The following is a 25,671-nucleotide window of genomic DNA, read 5'->3' as shown; positions in this document are numbered from 1 at the left end:
TTTGCAGTGTGTAGCAGTAATAGATCCCTCTCTGATCCGATATGGAATCAGAGAAGAATCTATCTTTTGGCTTAATTGGGTGGCCGTCAGTTAATTTATGGCCACCTTAAGTTATGCTACATACACAAACTGGTGTGTATCAGAGCCCCCAATGTCTTCTGTAGAGCTTTAAGTTCAGATAACAATGATAACCGCTCTGCCAGCTAGTGGAAAGTTGTGCTGAATCATAGTAATGCTGAATGAGGTAAGTTATGGACAATGTCACACTAGTGCATTCATTCTCATGTGTTTACTGCATTGTATCATAGGATAAAGCAAAGTCAGTATGAGAAAACAGTTATGAATAAATGGATGTTTAGTGGATCTGCCCTTATATTTGTAGCAGGTGGACTTGTACTGAAACATTACCAGATTTGTATGACTTTGTTTACTAGCTGCATGTAATTTGTGTGAAATCTTTTGCCAATGAATACTCTTGATGCTTCCTTAAGTAGACTTGTTGTACGGTGTGTTACATTGTAATGTCTATTTCTGCTGTTGTAGATTCTTCTGAAGGAATTTGATGCTCGGAAACAGCAATATGAACTGCTTAACAATGCAGGACTAAGGATCCTCAGCAGACCTGGGGAGCTCCCATCCTGCAATGAGGCTGTGAAGGAACAGTTGGCGTCTGTGGCATGTAAATGGGAGAACCTAACTGGACAATTGAATGACAGATGTGACAGAATTGACCAAGCTATTGTGAAGAGCACACAGTACCAAAACCTCCTGAATGGCCTTTCAGAGAAACTAAGTGCCTTGAATAACAAACTGAGCAGCAGTATGACAGTAAGTTCTCACCCTGATGCTGTAAAACAGAAGCTCAGCACAGCGAAGGAGGTAGAAGAAGAAGTAAGCCAGGAGATGGCTAGCATTGACAGCGCCAGAGCCCTTTGTGATGAACTCTCACATCTGGTGGCAGAGGAGTATTTGAAAGCAGAGCTGAAAAGGCAGCTGGACACTCTGGTTAAGCCTTTCATGGACTTGAAAGAAAAAGCAGGTTAGTTCAAATCAAAAGACAATCTTTACAGAGATTCTTATAGGTCATAATTTTTATATGACTAATTAAAACAGCATCTAAAAATAATACCTAAAACAGAGTAGATAAAACTGTGAGTGGAGTGGGAACATTCCTTTAGGTGTGGAGAGATAATTGCTCTTTTGCTCCGTGTTGTAAGGTCATTTTTAAAAACATTATACTTTGTCTCCAAAAACACACGTTTAGTCACTGAAGTATGTTGCCTCATAATAAAGCATTCCACAGCTTGATTGCCGTGAACAGAAAGAGTCCGATAAAATCAGGGGCCAGCTCAAATTTCAGACAACATCCAGCCTGAGATTTATGCATAAAAGTGTTACACCATGCAGGATTTAGGAATACAGTTAGATCATAACACATTCCTTTAGATATCCTGCCATTACTCAATGCCAGACTTGCTAGTGTAACTTAGTAATTTACACAAAACATATATTACTAATTCACAGTGAGCTTAAAGTGAAAGAGAAGATCCTTATGACCAGGTTTTATATGCGTGTGGCAACTCTTAGCAAACTTTATTGTAGATAGCTGCTTTTTTACTTACATTTGACCATTCCATTGTGTTTGCTAAAAACATTTATGCTTTCCTATAACAAAAGGATATTTGCAAATATTTGGCTTCACATGAGGAAGAAGATACTTCCATATTGCATCACTTAAAGTGGATCCGAGATGAATTTTTACTCATTGCATAATTGTGTTCCTTTCCTATTGCTTATAGGGCATTCCTCAAGCCAAATACTTTTTTGTTTTAATACTCCAATTCCCTATAAAACTAAATAAGCCCCACCCACAGTTTCCAGAGAGCCCTGGCAGTAGCAAGGGCTCATGGGAGCTCAGTCTGGGCAGGAGGAGGGGGAGGTATTACTAGCCAGAGATTTCAGAGGAGGGGGGGGATTAGGTTTTTTTCAGTCTGAGTGCTGATGGTGCAGATAAGCCTGCCTCTGTGTAATGTTTACAAACAACATGGCTGCTGTCATTGTATCACAGGAAGAAATAATCATATTCTATTAAAGTAGTATGCAGACATTGCTGTTTAGACCATCTAAACTGTACATAAGGTATATAGACAAGTTACTTGTTATAGTTAGTTTTTCATCTCGGATCCACTTTAAGCCTGTGGGTTGCTGAAAAATCAAGTGAGATTTAAGTGATAGTGTTTGCCTGATTTTGACATGTTTTTAGTTTAGTCTCCCAGCTCCTTATTGCACGTAAAGTTTTCCTGATTGCCTGTGTCTCAAAATAAGGTCACCTGTGTAAAAATTGGAATTTCCACTGTGCTGGAAAGCAAGCACACATTACAAGTGTACCTCCTATCTTGTTCAGGTAAGGTGCGTATGCTTGCACCATTACTGTCTCCCACAGGGATTGGAACTCGATCCTGCGGGGCCAAGTGCTGAATAGACACCTCTCTATGTTGTTATGGAGGGTGGATAAAGGGATAATGCTGTGCTGTACAGTAGAGTGGCATGGAGGAGAAGAACCATGAGCTTAGCCTGTGCTTGGCTAAGACTACTATCCAGATACTCCAGATCTCTTGCTAATGCATTGGGGCTGCTGTTCCCATGATAGATTCTCAGCAGAGGCAGCTCGGGCTGGCCACCTTGGCCAAGATTTTCCGATCACTTATCAATTCCATTTGAAATCTGACAGGAATTGCTTGGTGTGTACCAGGGATTAGAGGTAGTGTACTGAGAAGAAAATAAAGCACTATGCTGCTCAGGATTTGTACCACTATCACACCAGTCAGATAACACACCTGCTTTGTTTGCTTTGCTCTCATCATCTTTTGTCATTGTTAATCAATAGAAAGTCTCTTGAGGTGTGTACACACCTTTCATGGATGTCGTCCATTGGGGATTGGGCGATGTCGCTGGGCTGCACTGCCATGTGTCAGCTATGTAGCTGATAAACTGCTGTGCTGGAAGGCAGAGGGATGACCGGGTTGCATTTGTAATGTCACGCATCGTGAACAATGCAATTGTCTGTCATTGGGGTGAGTTCATCCCCCGCCTCAGCCGACTTTAGTCAGACGCATTTACGAGCCTTTGCACAGTGGGGAGAGCAATTGTGTTGCAGCTTTGCACAGTCCTGTGATAATCTCCAGTGGAAAGTGAATGTAATGCCTGATACATACCATGCAATTTCCTGTCAGATCGAGGGGTTGAATTGATAATTTCCAACAGGTCCGGTATGATTTCGGATCAAAATTCTGATAATTTCTGTACATAATCAATCGGAAACCATTTCAAACACTTAAAGGACAGCTGTGGTGAAAGGGATATGGATGCAGCCATATTTATTTTCCTTTTAAACAATATCAGTTTCCCAGCAGCCCTGCTGGTCTATTTGGCTGCAGTAGTGTCTGAATCACACCAGTAACCAGCATGCAACTAATCTTGTCTTGATAGCCAGGCAACTGGTATTGTTTAAGAGGAAATAAATATGGCAGCCTCCGTATATGTCTCACTTCAGTTGTCCTTTAAACCGGATCCGAGATGAAAAACTAACTATAACAAGTAACTTGTCTATATATCTTATCTAAAGTTTAGATAGTTTACACAGCAAATCTAGCTGCAAACAGCTTTAAAAGAAAATGATTATTTCTTCCTGTGATACAATGACAGCAGCCATGTTGTTTGTAAACATTACACAGAGGTAGGCTTATCTGTATCTTGAGCACTCAGCCTGTGAAAAAAAATGAATCCCCTCCTCCCTTTGCCTCTGAAATCAATGGCTAGTAACACCTTCTCCTCCTCCTGTCCAGACTGAGCTCCCATGAGCCCTTGCTACTGCCAAGGCTCTCTGAAAACTGTGGGTGGGGCTTATTTAGTTTTATAGGGAATTGGAACTGTCACGGACGGTTGCGGGGCCTCAGGCGCGTCCTGTAACCGCCCGTGAAGAAAAAGCGATCGCACTCGATTCTCTGCATCAATTGCGCTTCAAATCGATAGAATCTGGGTTGAGTGTGTAGGAGCAGCTGAGTCTTTTCTCAGCAGAGAGATAGCATCAGCCTAACTGCAGGATGGCTCTTTTGATATGCTAATGAGCCTGGGCCCTAGTCTGCGAGTCCCTGGCCTCAAGCTGTGCTGATGGCCCATCCATCAGGTATAGGTGACAAGCCCCATGACAGAAGCAATCTAGAGTGGGACAACTCAGACACTCGGGCTCCTTCCCCCAGCAGGGGAGCCGACATGTGGCTTGCTGCTGCCAGCTTCAAAAGGACCTCACCTAGGAATGACCTGCTATCAATCCCAGATGTAGATCATATTCCATAAACTGCTATATGTGTCATATTTTCTGTGTTGCCAGGCTGGCAGACCCTCCAAACTAACAGAGCATGGAGGGCCCTGTCTGGCGTTGGTTCTGAGAACATTTCAGAACATTCTGAGGTAAAGACTGCCAGTTAGGCAGTTCAACAGTGCCCTAATGATACCACAGGGGTCCCACCCCTCATGTTTGGTATCAGGCTGCTGGGTACATCGAGGCAGACCTGAAAATATTAGTAAATCTGCCCTGACCTGTACGGTTCTGTGAGATAGAGCCCATATATGGTTAAGGTATGATTTCTGGTCCCCAGGACAAGGGGAGGACTCATCTCATGTTCTAAGGGGGTGTGTGGCCCCGCCCTCACTCCCTCCTACTGAATCAGGGGCATAAGAATGGCAGAGGACCCAAACTCAGTGTCCTCCACCCTGAAACATCTTGAACTCATCTGTGCCAGCTTGAGGATATGCTGGCATCCACCTGGTCTGAACTTTGATTGAAACCAAGAACTTTATGATTCTTCCCACAAAAAGGACACCTTACCAGGAACTAAGTATTTTTTCTCCCTTCTTTTATTTTTTATACTGGCTATTACTGTTTTAATAATTGTTGATTTTAATAATTGTCTGTATATATTAATTATTTATATTGCCGTGAATAAACGACTTCCTCCAAGTCATTCACTGTTCCGCTACCCTGCTTTTCAGCCATACACAGGAACTGATCCCAAGTCTCTGGAGAGACGTTACTATTAGTTGTTTTTGGCTAGACAGAATACAGCGTGTTTTAACTGTTTTTATTCGCAGGATCAGTCAGACAGTCGGGTCCACGGGCCCCTACCCGTGGTGGCAGTATACCCTGAATCGTGTGTGAGTTGTAATCACCCATATCTCACAGGCTACCTTCTGGTTTGTCTGCGGCTAATTCTTAACGGTTCCTGCGCATTGACTGCGACCAGAGTTCGCACGATTTGTGCGCTGGCACCGTCTAGAAGGCCAATTGCGGTCAGCCACGAGGGCTCCTGTGACAGGAACATTAAAACAAAAACAAAAAAGTATTTGGCTTAAGGAATGCCCTATATACAATAGGAAAGGAACACAATTATGCAATGAGTAAAAGTTCACCTCGGATCCACTTTAAAGCAGTATGCTTCCCTTAGTAGGAAAGGGTTCATTTTCTAGTAAATCTGCTTCGAATGTGCAGCACTGTTTTCCACTATATTTAACCTCAAGCTCAGGCAGACTTGTGGAAAAAGCAGGGGGTCAGATATAGAGATGAGTAGTAAAACCAGGGAATCCTGTCCACATGCCAAGTATAGCTGATCTGATTGAGGAAGAGTATTGTGATGTTTTTTGCAGTTTTAATAAACCGTGGCTGGTTACAGACTGAAAATGTATTGTTTTACGTTGCAGAAATATTTGTCTAGCAATATTATTTTACATAGTTTTTTTAAATATAAAAGTGAAACTTTATTTTAGTTTTGCTGCATGTGACCTAAACATTCATAATTTGTATAAGAAGTACCATTATGATTTAAGTATATAAATAAACCCATTCAATTTTCATGTTCTGCTAATACATTAATAAAGATTAGTCTATTAGATTAACTGTTTTTTTTTTATTGAACATGTTTGAGACGTAACCTTTAATTTAGGTAGACACTGGTTAGTATGGTCTTGATATATTTTTATTACATCTTTGCAAATGGTTCAGCAGCTATTTACCTGCATCTTATTGCCTTTGTGCTTACTGCAGTGGAATGATAAATTAAACATTGATGTTAATACGCATGATGAAACATGGCCATTCTCTAGATGCCCAAATGCATCAGTTTAGCGGAGAAGGAGTATACTCATTTTGTATTTTTAGCTGTAGCTGGTGTATGTAGGTGACTATTAAACTATTCATATATGAGTTTAGGACAGCTACATGCCCCAAAAAGTAGAAAAGCCAGTTCCCTGTCTTTATTCAGCTGGGTCCATCTGTCCCATAGACCCTGTAGCAGCTGCATGTATTGATTAAGCTATTGTCATGCCTTTTGCTAAGACTATATTCCATTTCACGCTTTAATAAACACAATCTATTCAAAGCAATGCATAGGCATTGTTGTGTTTAGAGCTAGTGTTGCCCATTGAAGATCTTTTGCATTAATAATTCTTCATTCCATGCCTACCTTATTAATTGTATCTAGCATACATGACCACCAAGGAAATGAATATATCAAGAAATATTGTGTTTAATATCTGTAAGGGTCAGATTAGATTGCCCAGCTTATTTATGTGTATCAACTACTATTTATATCACTAACTGCATTGTGTATGTACAACTTTAGGTTTTCAAGTTGAACATCTGCAATCTGCATTTGCAAGTTCTCGAAAATTTTCTCAGATGTCTGAAAATTTCCAGGCATGGATGGAAGATAAGAAAAGTGAACTAAATAAGGCAGCACCTATTTCAGCCAGACTTGAGGTTTTGGAATCATTAATCACAGATACAAGGCAAGCACAGACTGTGTTGAATACCCAACATGGTGCCTATGAAAATATTTTAACTGAGGGTGAAAACCTACTACAAAAAACAGAAGGGGAGGAAAAGGCAAAACTTCAGTCTCAGCTTTCCATGCTCAAGTCAAGCTGGGAAGAAATAAATAAGAAGATATCAGAAAGACAGAACAGTTTAGTAGACTGCCATCAGAAGGCCATGAAATACAGAGATATTATGGAAAGCCTACAACCATGGGTTGAGGAATATCAAAGTAAAGTGTATGCGGTGAAACTGTGCACAGATCCAGTAGCAATAGAGAGTTCAATAGGAGAAGTAAAAGCCCTACAAAAGAGTGTTGACAAGCAACGGGGAATGGTGGAGATGGTTAATAGTGCAGCAGATAATTTATTGAACTCCTGTGAGACAGATAAAGAGTTGATCAAGGATGAAACGTCAATGTTAAATAACAAAATGGAATTACTTCTTGATAGTATACATAATAAGAGAGACTCACTGGACAATATAGCCACGCGGCTTAAGGATTTCCAAGAATCAGTTAAAGATGCTGAAAAGCAACTGGCTGTAGCTCAGGAGCATTTGGAAGTTCATGACTCTCTTGGCACACAAGCATGTACTAACAAGCATCTAACAATAATGCAAACCCAGCAAAAAGCCCTTCAGAGTCTACAGCCTCAAATAGAAGAGTCTGTACAATTGGCAAAACAGCTTGTAGTTGATGCTTCAGATGGGCAAGGTGCGTCTGATCTTCTTCTTCAAGCAGAATCGCTTCAGCAAAAACACAGTGACATCAGTCAACAGGTAGAAGAAAAATGTTCATTCTTAGAAGCCAAGTTACAAGGAATTGGACATTTCCAAAATAGTATTCGTGAGATGTTTTCTCAATTTGCAGAGTTGGATGATGAACTTGACAGTATGTCTCCAGTTGCGAGGGATATGGGTTTGCTACAAACTCAGAAACAGGACATTAGCAGCTTTTTGCAAAAGTTGGGAAATCTTATTATAACCAATGACAATGCTAATAAAAATTGCAAGATGATGTTGGCCACAGAAACATCTCCAGATCTTGTTGGTATTAAACGAGACCTGGAAGCCTTGAGTAAACAATGCAACAAATTATTAGACCGTGCTAAATTCAGAGAGGAAAACATTGATGGAACCGTCACTAGAATGAAAGACTTTTACAACACATTAAAACAGTTTGCTGAGGAAGTTGGCAAGGCAGAAGACCATGAAGAATCACAAGGTCCCGTTGGAATGGAAACTGAGATTATTAATCACCAGCTAAATATTTTTACGGTAAGACAATCAAAAAACATTTTGTATTTTGCAGGTATAAGTGTGCAGTACAGTAATGAAAAATGTTAATTTGTGACAGAACAGAATAGCATATTTGGTCATACACTTTTATATTTTACCATCCAGGGATCTTGTGTTGTGTAGCACTTAAAGGCGCACTTCACAGCCATGGTCCTGTTTGATTGTTTTATTGAATGGAGAGATCGTACCCATTTAGTAAATGTACTGGAAGACTTGTTTTAAAATATTCTAGGTCTGCGATGAAGTCACGTGTAAAGTCAGAGTCTGGTGGTGACCGGGAACTCTTGACTTTACAACAGAATTCAATATTCACAGCATCTGCATTTCTGATATACGCAGGCCTGAAAATAGTAGTTCCTAACCAAAGTCTACAGTGGTAGCTGTCAGTATGCATAAGTTTACAACATCTGTAAATTGACACTGCTAGGTAAACACATGTTCTGCAAAGTGATGTAGATACAATTGTTTTTCCAAATCTGCCCAAGCTTCATTCATGAAAAATCCATGTACATGAGGCATTGCAATATGTGTACTGCTCCTTAAGCAGTAGTGTTAAACAAGGCATTGACAGGTTTCCTTTAACTACACTATACATACTTCTTAGATCATATTTTTTTTTTTGAAGACGAAATTTGAAAAGGTCATATATTGCAATGAAAGCAATTGGTGTAATATTGTTTAACCCCTTCACGACAGCCTAACGCTGATAGGCATCAGGAAAGTGGCTTCCCTAGGACCTCTGATCGGAATCACGTCCTGGGGGCGTAGATTAGCGGGGATCGTGCATCCCCACTGAGTTACGGAGCTCCGCTCCGGAAACAACCTGCCAGCCGTGGCTGACGGGCTGAAAAAGAAAGCCAAAATGCCAGACGTGCTTGTACAGCGCTGCAATCTAGTGCAGAGCTGTATGGGGGACAGCTCTGTCACTGAGTTGTCCCCAGGAGAGGCTCAAACAGCGATCCCTCTCATAGGCGGAATAAATAAAAAATAAAATGGACATAATCATTTTAAAAAAAGACAATTACATGAATAATAATTTAAAAAAAGTTGCAGCAGAAATCCGATGCCACCAACAGAAAGCTCTGTTGGTGGCAAGAAAAGGAGGCAAGATTAATTTGTTTGCTAAGTTGTATGACCAAGCAGCACACTGTTAAAGCTGCAGTGGGCTGAATTGTAAAAAATGGCCTGGCCGCTAGGGGGTGTAAGCCTGTGGTCCTCAAGCGGTTAAAGGAGAACACCTATTGGATTAGACACTGAATAGGAACAACTATTGGATTAGACACTGAATAGGAACACCTATTGGATTAGACACTGAATGTCATTGGATTAGAGGCCGAATAGGAATAAGAAGTAATATTGTATAATTTTAAAAAATAATTTAGTCTTCAAAACATACAAGCTGCAAAACTTTTAAAGAGGAACTCCAGTGAAAATAATGTAGTAAAAAAGTGCTTCATTTTTTACCATAATTATGTATAAATGATTTAGTCAGTGTTTGCTCATTGTAAAATCTTTCCTCTTCCAGATTAACATTCTGACATTTATTACATGGTGACATTGTTACTGTGGGCAGGTTATTTAGCTGTTTCTAGCTGCTCTGTCTGTTAGACAGCTAATAACAGCTATTTCCTGTCTCTGAACATTGTTACATTGTAGCAGTTTGCCAGCAGTACCGCGGTCTTCAGAGCCTCTTGTGGGAGGGGTTTCAGCACAAAATCAGTCACACAGCGCCCCCTGATGGTCTGTTTGTGAAAATCATTGTCTTTCTCATGTAAAATGGGGTATCAGCTACTGATTGGGAAAAAGTTCAATTCTTGGTTGGAGTTTCTCTTTAAAGGCCGTTTTACACCGTTGGTGATTTCCATGGAAATTGTGCTGTGATTGCCGATCACCGGGTATTGGCAAATCACTAGTATAGTGTCTCCCTATGGGAGCATTCACACAGCACAATTTGCACTCATAGTGATCACAATAGTGCTGCATGCATCGCTTTGGGAGAGATAGTGAAAAATTGTGGCAGAATTACAGAAAAAAATTGAGACTGTGATTTTCAGCGTGAAATAACCCTTAACACTCACTGTTACCAACTGACGGATTCACCTATTCTAAGTTCAGAAGAGGTAGTAGGAGAAGCATACTTTTTATTATTATAGCTGCAGAGAGAATAGAGTTGTCATATTTACAAAATGAAGCCTAAGATAATAATAGTTTATCATTCTTAACACTAGGTGTAAAAAAATCAATGTATCTCACTCCAGGATTGCGGCATACAGCAATTTTTCAAAGCACTATTCAAAGATTAATTACAATAACTGATATAACTATTATTATTGATTTTCCGTATATAGCGCCAACAACTCCTGTGGCGCTAAATGACTAAGGAGATATTTTTATTAAGCACACTCTGGACTCCTCTTTTAAATGCAATGCAGAAAGACTGAAGTAGGTTATGAGCCCAGGTAAATATACAGTATTTGATTATATAGAATAGCTTTGTGGGGGTAGCAAGTTGGATAAAGAAATATGAATTAGAAAGCTTGCTTTGCAGTGGTGTAGCGATAGGGGATGCAGAGGTTGCAACTGCATGAGGCTCTTGGACCAGAGGGGCCCATCAGGGGTCCTTATTCAACTGCTGTATTATCTCTTAATTGGTGCTGTTTCTGGTGACAATTACGTCTATAGATGTTTTGAATATTGGTAATTATTAACAACTTGTTCCCCTCAGTAAATGCTCTTTTTTGACACAAATTGTAATACAAGAAACTTTCTTTTAATGTGCTAGTGAGGTCATAAAACTGGATAGCTGTGATATTTAAGGAAATACTTATTTAATAAGCACTTGATACACCTGCCCTCCTGGTAATCTTTTACTTCATCTATTAGCTATGCAGTAAGATAATCTTATGTAGCCTTTGTGTTTCTTGTTATACTTGCCCTTATATATACTTAAAAGTATTGTTTTTGAAGATTTTCCTTTAACATAACATACTTTTCTGCAATTGCATGCTTTGAGTACATTTCTAAGGATAAGAGCATAATAAAAGGATTCTGCCTTTAATTCCTGAAATCTGCCTTCAATAATTACACTGTTATGTCCGTTTCCCAGAAGAGCAGTATTTAATGTTCCTTTTAGTGAATTTAACTTCAGTTTCTCAAAATGAGGCATTGGATCCAAAGTCCATGGATGGGATGAGATCACAGTGCATTTGCGGTTCAGCCTTACCAGGAGAAGTGTAGTAAAAATAAGGCTTCTGGTATTTTAGTGATGAATCAGCATGACTCCTGGATTAATTTCAAAGCTAAGGGATTGCGAGTATTTATAGCAGCGTTTCACAGCAAGATATGATAGTCTGTGCTATTTGCACAGAGCTGAGATCCACTATGTAAAGGTTATTCACTGTCAAGGAAAATATACTTCTTGAACTTAATATATGTACAGTTTCACTTGAGGTCTCCTTACAGTGTGGGTTATCTTTTAGTGTAAACAATCCCTTTTTTATCTAAATACATATATATCACACTTAATCAAAATATGTACTGCACCAAGGGCAGGGCACAGAAATAAGATTTTGCACAGACCCGACTCCTTAACCCAAATGATCAAATGTAAATACACCATTTTGTCATACAGTGTTATTTAGTCATTTCTGTGCGGCACAGACAATCATAAGCAGGAAAGAAATCTGCATGAATTCTAGTATGATTCCATGATCTGCAGAGCAATACTTTTTAAAGTGATTTTGGGGGTACTTTGACAATGATCATTTCTCTTTTTGTAAGAGACTTTTAACTCAAAATATTAGTGCAAAACTAGGATTCTTGGCTCAGGTTATTGTTAGTGGTGGATATAGTTATTAGCGAGGTCAATGAAAGCTAGGTTTAAGCACGTAATGTATCAGTTAAAAGGAAGTATGTCCAAGCGAAGGTAAGAGTGATTCATACTTTGTAAAAGCAAAGGGATCATGCAATGCCAAAAATTTGGACTTAAAGTGAAACGGAAAAAAATAATAATGATATAATGAATTGTATGTGTAGTACAGATAATTCATAGAACATTAGTAGCAAAGAAGTCTCATATTTTTATTTTCAGATGATATTGCTTTTTTTTCTATAACCTTGCGTCATTTCTCATATTTTTATTTTCAGATTATATTGCTTTTTTTTCTATAACCTTGCATCATTCTGTCATATTTGCATTTACAAACCACACACTGTATTTTAAACTATGAAATAGAGCAGTGCTAATGACCCTTTGAACTCCCCTGCAGGAGAAACCTTATCTGACACTGTGTCTCACTGTCTCTTTGATGTATAAGTGCTTCAGAAAATAGGACGGTCTCGGACAGTCGGAGAGATCGGAGCAGCTCTTTTTCATCGATAACTGCAATTTAACTGTTCCTGTACTGGAAACAATATGAGAATCCAGTATTTGCTAGTGCTACTAATGTTCTATTTTTTGGCTGTACTACACATACAATTCATTATATCATAACTTCACATTCCCTTTAAATAGGTGCTGAAACTGTAATGTCAAAAACCAGCCTACATTTTCTGAATATTCTATAAAAGATTTATCTCCTGAAGTTCTGTGTCATCCTGTTCTGTGTCGCCTGTAGTGTAATGTTTATATTAAATTCAGCAGATTATTGTGTTTAAGTTTTTCACTTTCACAACATACAGTACATGATACTTTTATATACCTTGACTTGATCTAACGTTTCCAGTGTCTGAGTCACTTTTCTATGTAGTCTGACCATTGCTCTCATTTCCTTATACAAGTGTTTCTGATGTGACCACAGCACATTAATCTTGGTTTGTTTGTATTAAGTTGGAAATGTTCAAATAGTGAATCTAAGCACTGTAAGTTTAAATAAGGACAGTAGAGAAACATGAACAAGGACAAAATGGTGTATGGAGAATTTTGAATGACATCCCCGGGTTTTGTAAGTGAAATCACCACTTTTTAATCATTGTGCGTCACTCTTGCCTTGTGCTGCATGTGTCCAAGTAAGAACTCAGGAGTTACCTGCTAGTCTAGAACTGATAGGTAATTGTAATTTACAATAGCTGCAGAATGTATATATTTTTTTAGAATATAGATGTTTACTAAAGAATAAAATGATTCAACTTCAGCCATGTGGAAAGTTTCCTCCAGCCCAGAAGCTATTTACCGCAGCCACTACTGGACCATTCCATTAGCATACCATTTGGCCCTGATAGTTTCCTTCCACATAACAGCATGGCTTCAAATGTAATTTCACTCTCACAGAGAACTTCAGCTATAGGGCAGCAAATTGGAAGAGAAGCTACCCATTATTAATAGCTATCTATCCCACAGTCTGTAGCTCAGAACATTCTGCATGACATGACTTGTTCATTTCTAAAGGTAGAAAGAATATGAAAATGTAAGTCAATGTATCACATTGAAGTGGAAGACCAGCCAATGCAAATTGCAACCAGCTGCAAGAGTATGCAAGATGCATGACCTGGGAGCCACATCACCAAATGATTTGGGGTGTTCGGGCAGCCCCCCATGTCCTGCCACCACAAGGGGGAGCCACCTACAAACCCCCCACATCCCCTCAGATACCACCACAACAAGGAGGAAGAAATGCATTCAAAAGAAAATGCGGTGTGTGCTCATATCAGGAATCACCTGACTTATATACTGGCTGCCAAGATGTCTATTAACAATTTAAAGGGGCACAGCAAATGCATAGTGCATCCGGTTGCCAGAATGTGCAGGGTCTTAAAATACATTAGTCTCTGCTCTTTCCACTGCTATCTTTCCTCCCACAGCTATCTGCTGTGTTTTTTGTTCTCACTTCCAACTGTTCGGTATATGTGGTGCCCAAATTGTCCACTGGGTGCCGCTATAGCCGCAATTACCATTGTAAACAATGGCGGGGCCCAAATGTCCAGGCGGTCATGGGCGCCCAAGGTGTTGCCTCTATATTGGTCCCTGTTTATGAACCAAGGCTGCAATGTGCTGAAGCATAGTATAAGGAGTTTGTTTACTGGGATTGGACAAATGCCCTTCTTTCATGTTTTCTAATATAATTATGGTTATATGTTGTGCTTTTTAATGTACTATATAAGTAAGACAAAAATAGCAGCTTTAAACCTTAATGTTATCCTATTTATACAATGAACTAAGTTTATTTGTGGGTGTTGTACAGTTGTTTGCCTTTCCGTCAGGCATAACTATTATCTCAGCAATTGAATCCTGGATGAAAATTGTCTTTATTGGCTTATTTTGTTCTCACAAGTCAAATGACATAAATTCACATTGTCTCCCCATTCCCACAAATATTAAAGCAGGTAGTGGCCTGGTAATTATGTGTAATCATAGGGTTACTGAACCTACTTGCAACCAGCTTACAAAAGTCTAAATAGATGGTTAAGTATTGTACTCACCATCAATTTTAATAACCTCATCATCTAAAAGAGATTATACTGAAAAGTAAATGTACTCTAAAATTCTGTTATGAATAACAAACCACAACATTTTCTTAAAAATATGAAGACAGCAGTTTAGCGGCCATGCCTTGATTCTTGCCAGGTTTCATAATTGCTTGAGATGATTGAGTAAAGCGTTTGTTTCTACAAGCACGATATCAGTTATAAAGAATGTTTTTTTATAATGGCATTTCTAACGAATAATGTCTGTGTGTAGAGAACTTGTTCACTTACTCTCTGCCATTTAAGTATTGGCTGGATGGTGTACTGGTTAAGGGCTCTGTCTCAGGCTCTTCCTGTATAGTAAGCCTGCACCTAGTCAGTGAAAAGACCTTGGGCAAGACTCTCTAACACTGCTACTGCCTATAGAGCACGCCCTAGTGACTGCACTAGTTAGGAGAAAAGTGTGTTATAAATGTTCTGTGTCTTGTCTAGAAAGAAAAGAGAAGGGGCTACCATGTGTGACAGTAGATCTCAGTATGACTTATCTGATTGTCAAACAACCATACAGCACCACCCCTAATGCTGGGCATACATGGCTCGATTTTGCCGCTTGATTCTCCCGCTCGATCGATTCCCCGCTTGATTCCGAAGGTGATTCTCTTTTTTTCTGCTCGTTTTTCTTGTCTTTTTCCATTGTGGTCAATGCAGAATCGAACAGCGAAACAATCGGACATGTCGGAAATTATCTATCGAGCTATCTAAGTGGCTTAAAAACAAACCGTGCATTCCCAACATAAGACTTGGTTCACACTGCAATGTAAATGGTCACTTTTTGCTGTATCACACCGGATTGGGAAAATGTACAGTCTAACAGATCCTTGTGGTGGAAATGCATCTGCTCCGGACTCCAACCGGCCACAAAACTTAATTGAATCAGAAGCTGCACTGCCCACTTCGAATCAGCTATTTGTGATCCAGCTCGGTGTGAACCAAGATTTAGGGCCCATTTACACTAGCGATTCACGGACGTTTACTGTGAATTGCCAGCGATTGCTAGCACTTTTAAAATTGCTAGTATAATGTGAAGTATATGGCAGTGATCTCACTGCTGTGAAAATGTGGTTTGTTTGTGCGTGGTTGTTCGTTTTTTTTTTTTTTTTTAAGCAGAATTTCACAATCCTTCATTATTTACGTGATTGCTCTACATAATTTATCATCATGGTTAATGGATCAGGGAAAATGTGTAGTTAATGTGTAGTTGAAGTGAACCAGAGATGTCTTAAAAGGAAGAATTCATAGTCAACTTCTGCTTCCTCCAGCCCCATTCAGCCTGATTGCTCCCTCACAGCCCTCTTCCGTCTTCTGAAACCTCTGCTACGGTTCCGGTAACTTCAGCCAGTTGGGGCTTTTTGTGTACGTGCGGCCCGGCGACACATGCACTCCCGTGGCCTGGGGTCATTCTGCTCCTGCGGGGAGCCCGTACAGCCGCACAGTGCATGCCCCGACTGGCTGAAGTTACTGGCACCATAGCGGAGGATCCAGAAGGCGGAGGACGGCGGCAAAGGAGTGATCTTGCTGAATGGGGCCGGAGGAAGCCCCAGGTATGTATGGATTTTTTTCTATCAGGTCATCTCAGGTACACTTTAAGCGAATTATGCATTTGAATATTTTCTTTTCTTTTGTAAACTTCTGTACACATATAGGGCTTGATTCATTTGCCTAAAAGCTTTGCATGTGCAAACTAGGGTGCTAAGTAGTTTGCACAGGCAAAGCTGTTACTGATCGCGCTGTATTTGGTGCGCGCGAACCGTCGCACTGTCCACGTGCAAACTACGCTTATCAGGCTATTTTGCGCACGGACAGTGTGATGTTTCGCGCACACTGGTGCGACATTTCGTGTGCACCGCGCAGCGCTAAACTTTTTTGTTAAATTGCTGCTTTATTGGAATGACCAAGATACATACAGGCATTGCCAGAGTAAGGTGGACATGATAGCGGGTGAGTCCGAGGGTTTGGGGGTGGGATAGAGGTACAGTGGGTAAGCAGTTGGTGGACATTTTTTAAGTTTACAGTTGATTTATGCTCCTCTCGGTCTGTAGCATGCTGTGACATAAGGTGCAGCGACTGTCACTGGATTTCTCTTCTCCCATGAGAGTTTTCTCTCATCTTCTAATGAGTGAAAGTCTGGAATTGGCCCCATCATTTCTTAAAGGGACACTTAAGCCAGAAAAAAATAGTTTTACTCACCCTCTGCAGCAGTCCTGTGCCCTCGCAGCCACTCACTAATCCTCTGGTCCCCCAATGCCAGCTAGGTTCGTTTTTGCCGACAGGACTGGCCACGCGTAGCTTTCGCCGCATTCCCGACTGTAATTAGCGCTATTGCGGGCCGCAACGCGTAAAAAACTACGCGTTGCCGCATATCTATGCGTTGGTAATGCGGCAAGCCGCAATAGCGCTAATTACAGTCGGGAATGCGGAGACAGCTACGCGTGGCCGGGCCTGTCGACAAAAATGAGACTTGCTGGCAGCGGGGACCAGAGGATTAGTTAGTGGCTACGAGGGCACAGGACTGCTGCAGGGGGCTGGTAGAAGCCCCAGGTGAGTAAAACTCATTTTTTTTCTGGCTTAAGTGTCCCTTTAAAGGAGTCATCAGGGGGATGTAAGGGCAATAAGTGCTATTTACCTGGGGCTCAGTCTAGCCCCAAGCTCCCAGCATGTCCCTCGCTGCAGCTCCGCAGTGAAACGTTCGCCTGTGAAGCTTCCTGGTCCCCGGCGATGACGTCAGGTCGACCTGGAGGTCGGTCTGTACTGCGCCTGTGTGAGCGGCGCTGTCAATCACCGCCGCGTGGACCGGAGCACCTGCTGGACCATAGTTCTGCACCTGCACTGTACGCTCCGGTCCACGTGGCGGTGATTGACAGCGCCGCTTGTGCAGGCACAGTACAGGTCAGCCTGGAGGCTTCACAGGCGAATGGCTTACCGCAGAGCTGCAGCGAGGGACATGCTGGGAGCTAGGGGCTGGACGAAGCCCCGGGTAAGTAGCACTCATTGTCCTCATATCCCCCTGATGACTCCTTTAAAGAAGGTGTCCCTGGTTGCAGTATATTTGGGGTAGTGGAGCATGAAGTCATCCTCATCCTCGAGGGTCTACTGCTCACAGTGCTGGCATAGTCTTTTCTCTCTAGGGCCCATATGCAATTAACTTTTTCTCCTGAGTTTTCTCCTAGGTGATATTTTTAAACTTGTCAATAAAATGGCTTTTAATTCACCAAAAAGCAAGAAAATAATGAAAATTATTTTTATAGTCCTATATCACTTACTTTTTGGTACTATTTTAGTTAAAATGTGCTGGAAAGTTATTTTAAATCGAAGACCTCACCAGAGGAGCTGGTGGGTACTATCAGAGCACCTCTCCAGTGATAAGGGCTCACTGGAGAGTAGAAGGGTCAGACAGGCAAGGTTCAGCAACAGAGAGGCAGGTACAGTACAAAATCAGAAGGCAAGAGAATAGTAATGATTCAGGCAGAGGTTCGGCAACTAGATCAGATGGGCAGAAGTACAGAAACGTTGAGCAGAATCAGAGATAAGCTAGAGTCGTACACAGAATATCAATAATACAATAAGGCAATAATCCTAGTCTTGTGTGAAATCCCTGGTTTCCTCCCAGATCAAAACACACCGGACCTAGTCTAAGGTCTGAGCGCTAACACTGACGTATTCGCAACAGCAGACAGTTTGCAAGTGAGTGGAGAAGGCTTATGAAGCAGCGAGGAGAGCCCACAGGCACGCCCCTACTAATCAGCCAATCCGGGCGCCGTGAGTCTCTCCTGACGCGCCTTCTTCCAGCATAAAGGTCCTCCGCCCGCGCGAGACATCGACCCTATGAGCAACTGAAAGTCCCGTCCCTGGCGTGCTAGACGCCAGCGGAACGGATGAGGCCTCAGTCCCGAGAACAAAGGCGGCTGCAGAGGCATCCTGCGTACCAGCAGCCGCCATCATAGGGAGTTTACAGGGAATTACAGGGAGTTTCTGAAGACTGTGAGGAGTGCAGCTAATGAGTACACAATAAGCAAGAGAAGGGAGGGGGGAAAACAAGAGTCAGGAAGGATATGATGTCAGCATTAGCTTGGCAAGATGGCCACTGCCTAGAATAGGATTTTCTGCTTTTCCTTTATAAAATTCACAGGAATGATTACGTGGATAGCACAATACATCTGTTATGTAAGTAGAAGTAGTATTTATCTACTTAGATTTGTGTTTTTTATTTCTAGGTTAGCATGGGTGTTGCTTGTTCTTTAAAAGTTTTATCTCAAGATTAGTTTAGATGATTATGCTCAAGATCCAGCGAAAAAATACATAGATGTGTTCCATCATTCCAGCTGGTGCAATAGTCAAATGATCAACCTAACAGCCAGGCAACTGGCATTTTTCAAATGGGAAATCAGATGATAGCTTACATACTCCTTTCCCTTCAGGCTGCTTTCTTGAATTACTAATAAATCCTGTTGCTATTTTAATAGCAAAATAGCTGATATATGCTTTTTTTGGTTACATTTCAAATGCTTTATTTACAGCAAACAGTATACAAATGTTTCCGCAGAATCAGATGTATCATACTATTTATTTGTATTTACAGTTTTATACTAAGACTTCAAAACACTAATCCCTCCTGTAGCTTATAGAGCCTTCCAAATCTGTTAAGGTTTTTACGTTTGCTCTTCTTGTTGAAGAACTGGTTTATTACGTCCAGTCTGAGGCTTGAATGAGACAGTGGGAATGACCTAATTACAGTTATGTCTTTGTTTAGCTGTGTCAATAGAAATCAGGGATGTTTTATCAGTGCATGAATAAATATGCTGCATTAGCTATGGATTCATACATTCTGTGGTAATATCCAAACCGGTAACGTCTGTCTTGCTGTTTCCCAGTGATATATATATATATATATATATTTATATATATATATATATATATATATATATATATATATATATATATATATATATATATATATATACATACATACAGTGGAGGAAATAATTATTTGACCCCTCACTGATTTTGTAAGTTTGTCCAATGACAAAGAAATGAAAAGTCTCAGAACAGTATAATTTCAATGGTAGGTTTATTTTAACAGTGGCAGATAGCACATCAAAAGGAAAATCGAAAAAATAACCTTAAATAAAAGATAGCAACTGATTTGCATTTCATTGAGTAAAATAAGTTTTTGAACCCCTACCAACCATTAAGAGTTCTGGCTCCCACAGAGTGGTTAGACACTTCTACTCAATTAGTCACCCTCATTAAGGACACCTGTCTTAACTAGTCACCTGTATAAAAGACACCTATCCACAGAATCAATCAATCAAGCAGACTCCAAACTCTCCAACATGGGAAAGACCAAAGAGCTGTCCAAGGATGTCAGAGACAAAATTGTAGACCTGCACAAGGCTGGAATGGGCTACAAAACCATTAGTAAGAAGCTGGGAGAGAAGGTGACAACTGTTGGTGCGATTGTTCGAAAATGGAAGGAGCACAAAATGACCATCAGTCGACCTCGCTCTGGGGCTCCATGCAAGATCTCACCTCGTGAGGTGTCAATGGTTCTGAGAAAGGTGAAAAAGCATCCTAGAACTACACGGGAGGAGTTAGTGAATGACCTCAAATTAGCAGGGACCACAGTCACCAAGAAAACCATTGGAAACACATTACACCGCAATGGATTAAAATCCTGCAGGGCTCGCAAGGTCCCCCTGCTCAAGATTTTCTGGAAAAAATGTCTTGGGTGCCAACAATTTAGGCCATGACTGTATGTCACATTGCTTTCTGCTCACTTCCAGTAGAGCTTTTCTGTCACCTGCACAAACATGAAGGTGAAATCTTAGGAGAGATATCCACAGCAAAAAAATAGAATTATCTTAAATGTTCCCAATCTCTCCCACTCTGCTAAAAACAAAAGAAAACTAGGTGGGGCAGGACTCCACTTTACATTGGCATGGCCATGCAGAGAAAATCAGCTTCTAATTGACACAAATGCACTGTTCATGTATTTCACAAAATCACACGTATATTTAAGATTAAAAGATAAAAAAAACTTCAACAATGGGAGTATAATATAGAGTATATAATAGTTACATCTTCAAAATCTTCACTTATCTTTAGTCAAGTTTTTAACCAATTCATGTCCTAACTACAGTATATTCACGTCATTGCAAGTGGCTTCTGAAAGCCACATGACGTGAATATAAGTTGTCCCCTTTAAATGAGCACAGCGTGCGTGCTAGCACGCACCTGGCCTCATCAGCCCCCCTCCCTCTAACTACACTAAACCTGGATGCCTTCCCGTGGGTCCGATCCCCCCACCCCACGCCCGATCCCCTGTAATGACACCCCCCTCCTCCTCAATGCTGCGATCGGGCAGCATGGGGAATTACAAAGAAGATTTCCCACCTAATCTTCTTCCTGCGCGGCGATCGGCTCCCCTCCATTCAGTACCGCGGACAGCCTCTATGTGCAGAATGGATCGGGTCCCGGCTTAATGACGTCATCAAGCCGGGACCCGATCCACTCTGCACATAGAGGCTGTCAGCGGTACTGAATGGAGGGAAGCCGATCGCCTCCGCATGAACAAGATTAGGTGAGAGATCCTCTTTGTAATTCCCCATTCTGCCCGATCGCAGCATGGAGGTGGGGGGGGGGGAATCATTAAAGAGACACCACTGCTCTGTTGGGGGGGGGGGGGGGAAGGGGAGCAACACACATTGAATTAACAAGGGGGGGGGAGAAGCACACACACCTAGCTATGGAGGGTGGGGGGAGGGAATAGACACATCCAGCCAGCTTTGGGGGGAGAGGGGTGTGAATAGCCAAAGATCTTCATCTGGCTAGCTGAGAGGGGGGTGGGTACTAAGGCCTGGCTGGGGGGGGGGATATCCAGAGGCACATCTGACCAACTATGGGGGAGGGAGGCATATGTAGGTGCACATCTGACTAACTGGAGGGAAAAAATCTGGCTAACTGGAGGGAAAAAATCTGGCTAACTGGAGGAAAAACATAACTAAATAAAAGTCGGACACAAAATGACAAAATGCATTTTATTTCCAAATAATTTATTGTCATCATACGTTGTACTAGGATTGAAATTTAAATGGTAAAATAACCAGGGCAAATGGAAAAGTAAAATGTGTGGGTTTAACTTACAGCAGCAACTTTTATTTTCAAGCTATAATGGCTGAAAACTGGGAAATAATGACTTTTTTCATTTCTTAGCAAAAAGTACCACCCAAAGAAAGCCTAATTGGTGGCAGAAAAAACAAGGTATAGATTATTTATGTATGATAAGTAGTGATAAAGTTATTGGCAAACAAATGGGAGGAGTGTGAAATGTAGAAAATTGTTCTGTTTTTTTAGGGGGAAAACCCCAGGGACGCAAAGTGGTTAAAGTCTGTAGTACCTTGCAAATTAAGACTTACTATCCACAATGCATAGTTATAAAACATCACCTCCTTTTTGCTGACAATCACTAAAGCTTCTAGCTGGGCCATATCAGACCATAGTTTGTGAGTGCATGCTTGTCTCTAGTCCTACTTGCATGGGTTTTGTACATACTGTATATAAATAGGATCAGTGAATTTTTTCTTCAGCATCACTCTGGCTTGCCTACAAAACACTGCTCACTGCAGCTTCTGCAAATCAGCCCCGCTATGTGCTTGGATGAAAGTCATTGGTAAGTGCAAAGTGAACTCAATTACACCTCTCATCCTACAATCAGTGCTGTTCAGCTATAGACACTTAACATCCTCATCAATTGGGGACTGTGTATAAAGGGGGCCATTAGCGATACAATCCCACAGACAAAGGATCATTAACTATCAGCTCTGTGGTCAATTGGAAACAATCGGTTGTGCTCTCTAACCGCTGAAAACCCAGTAACCAATCAGATCAGACTGATGTGCTCGATCCGAAAAACGAATCGATTACATTCAACTGATTGCATTGGTTAGTGGGTTTTCAGCTGTTAGTGGACAGTCACGACCAATCGTTTTCGATCAATTACAACACTGATTTGAAACAACTGATCATCCATGGGATTGTACCATTACTGGACACCTTGAATGTGATTTAGTGGTCAGACCGCCTGACCTGTTTCTCCCTGTTTACAAGCTCTATGTAGGACATATTAACATTCTACCAGGGGAATGCAGGCTACTGTTTACAACCCCCTGCATGATCTTATAATATTAAAAACGTGCCTGCACTATAGATTTTGTTTATACTGTATGTAGTGTGTGTTGCATAGTTACAATATACTTGATTAGTGAGTAGAGATATTGTATTAGTAATTTGAAAATGTAAATGATATTCTCTTTCGATGCTATTGTATATATTTTTTGTTTTTGGTATTATTTGCTACACACTTTCCTATTACGCTGTGCTTATTACTTTTCATTTAGCATAATTGCATTTATTTCTATTAGTAACAGTTTGATGTATTCAGACAAGTTTAATTAGTAATATCTTCCTTTACATTTCCCCACAATACTTCAGTTATCAATGTTAATAAAGAATTGCTGGGTCAGCTTGCCATCAGACAATGCCAGTAGTTGTGTGGGGCAGGAAACATACGGGCAGTGCCGAAAGGTCAGTCACCTACCAATAGAAATAATAGCTGGGAGCACAAATGGGATAGTAGCAGATGTTGCTTAAGGAATCAGGAGGGCGTTTCTTAAGCTGACTGCTAGGAGCTTGTCTGTCAGTTCTGTAGGAGCCAGGCAGAACTGCACAGCTTATCATAGACACTGGATTGTACAGAGCAGCAGCCTGGCGTTTCTCAAACTCTCTCTCTCCTCGAACTACTTTTTAGTGTACTGTACGGGATACACTTGTGAATTGCCTTTATTTTTCCTAAGCAGAATGATCTCGCTATGTGCCTTCAGATGGATGTTAATATTTGATAGATTTTACTGCTCTTAGAAGAAGTTTATGGAGACCTCAGGGTATACTTGACAACTAAGACAAATGCAAGAGCCATCTGACCTGCCAACAAGCCTGTTTATGGGGAGTTTGATGTACATATCACGACAGGGAGAAGTGTGCAGTGAGGAACAGCAAACTGCTCTGTGGATAAGGAGCATCTCCTGACTGCCAGAGAGGAGTAAATACTGGTATCCGTGACATAAGACTGGGGTAAAAGGTTTATTTGTTCTGCTGGGTGCTGCAGCCATGGCTTTTGATACTTGTGAATTATCCGTTTTCCTATGTCATGGAGTGTGTACCAGCGGTTGCAGCTGCAGGGACTATACTTTACAAGTTCTTTAAATGGATTACAGTTAATGAGTTACTTGTAGAGGACTGGAAAACCTGTGCCCATCTGCATTATTCATCTGGATGCTTTAATGTGTGTTTTTCAAACCTGGATTATAGCTTGCAAATTGAGATGCCTAAGGTTGTCATTCGTTTTTGGTGTTAACATTTATTGTGGCTAATGTCCTTGCATCACCGCTTTTTAGTTTTTTAATGGTTACTCAAGTGTTGCAGTTTTCACCAGATCTCATTCATTGTCCATAATGGTTAATGCACATGCTGTTAATTTTAGGTTTAACCAAGTTTCATAGCAGTCAGGTTGGTGTCAGCTGCTGGCTGTCACTGATAGAATATGGGCAAGCCACTAAGCAGGCCAGATTGTTTACGACAGAACCCGCCATGTGTTGGGAAGGCGGAGGAAGAGGATTTTAACATTGAAGATTGTTATGTCCCCCAGAGGTCTATTTATGACACGGTCCGGCTGAATGAACAGATTGACTCTGGTAGTAAAGGCAGTCTTTCCTCTAGACATTTCACTGATCGCACTTTGCCATATAGCAATAGAACACTGGACAGCAGCACACTGTGCAGCAATGGTGCCCTTGCCTGCAATAGTGAACTCAGAAACCGGGACAATGAGCCATTCAAACTGGATGAAAAAATGATTTACGATGCTCTCAAATTAAACCGAGATATTAACCGTCCAGGAGGGCAACCCAGAAATAGGCAGAAAACAGAGAAGCGGGAACACAGGCGGTCCTGGAGGATCTTTGTCCCTGTGAACTTTGCAGACTATGTCAGCAGAAGTGAAAGCTCTTATGCTGAAAGTCCTGCCTCCGACACACTCAATTCATGTAAAAAAGAAACACATTCACTAACATCAGAAGATGACTCGGGTCTGTGCAGTCCTCAGGCTGAAGGAGATTATAAAGCAGAGGCAACAGCGGTGGAGCAAGAGGAACAACAAGTGGCCTTACCTTGTGTAGACAAGAATGACACAATGGGCAAGATATTATCAGGGATCTCTAACTGTGACCAGCACACTCCTTTCCTTTTATATGCCACAGTGCAGAATGACATAGACTTCAGCCTTATTGCATGCAGCATTAATGATTCTAAAAGTTCTGAATTCCATAGTGCCCTTAACTCAGATGTGGATCTGGATAGTGAGTGCTCTAATCCTGCTTCGGGGTATGTGAATCTTGAGGATAGCTTTAACTTGTTTGAGGAAGAAGATCATCATCATTCCAAAGAGCAGGTGTCAAGGAAAGCTAGAGTAAATGGTCTACAGGTGTACAATGACAGCTCTTATGATATGGTCCATCCTATGCTGGATTACACACATTCCAGGATGGTGCGAGCGAAGTCCTGTGGGGTTTTGGGTTCTCCTCAGAGGCGTGAAGCATCAGTGATGCAACCCAAAACTATTCCCATGAGAGATAAAAATAAAATACGGACCAAAGATCCCAGAAGGGGAAAACAAAGACTATGCAGCCATTCATCAGAGGTAGGTAAAAACATGATAGAGCCATGTATGGTGCATTATGGATGAAAGAACACTTGGTTATAAAGCAGAACAAGTATAAGTGTCTTTATCAGCACCACTTATAACCCTTATGATAAGTAATGGCATGAGCTTGCTATATCAGTCTGAAACAATTCAGTGGAGCTGTAATTAGGGCCATCGTGTGGCACGTAGCAGTTATTTTCAGTAACGTCTTGAGATGTCAGACAATCCACATGGCAGTCTTCAACCACTGCTATACCAGCTTAGCTCTGCTAAACAGATGTCTGGACAG

The 25,671-nt window shown here is 41.1% G+C and overlaps 1 protein-coding gene across 19 annotated transcripts in view; it reads left to right on the top strand.

Moving 5' to 3' along the window:
- The window catches only part of DST (dystonin), a 748,258-nt gene that overhangs the window by 560,214 nt on the left and 162,373 nt on the right, over window positions 1–25,671 (top strand). For all 19 annotated transcript variants that reach the window (XM_068281416.1, XM_068281417.1, XM_068281405.1 and 16 more), the window contains 2 exons: window positions 544–1,039; window positions 6,678–8,146. In XM_068281416.1, the coding sequence (XP_068137517.1) occupies window positions 544–1,039; window positions 6,678–8,146 (1,965 nt within the window). The remainder of the gene's footprint in view (window positions 1–543; window positions 1,040–6,677; window positions 8,147–25,671) is intronic.

The sequence above is a fragment of the Hyperolius riggenbachi genome, chromosome 4, assembly GCF_040937935.1.
Source record: "Hyperolius riggenbachi isolate aHypRig1 chromosome 4, aHypRig1.pri, whole genome shotgun sequence".
In the NCBI taxonomy this organism is placed as follows: domain Eukaryota; kingdom Metazoa; phylum Chordata; class Amphibia; order Anura; family Hyperoliidae; genus Hyperolius; species Hyperolius riggenbachi.
Note: the sequence above shows the minus strand (reverse complement) of the source record. Positions and strands in the feature narration are given on the sequence as shown.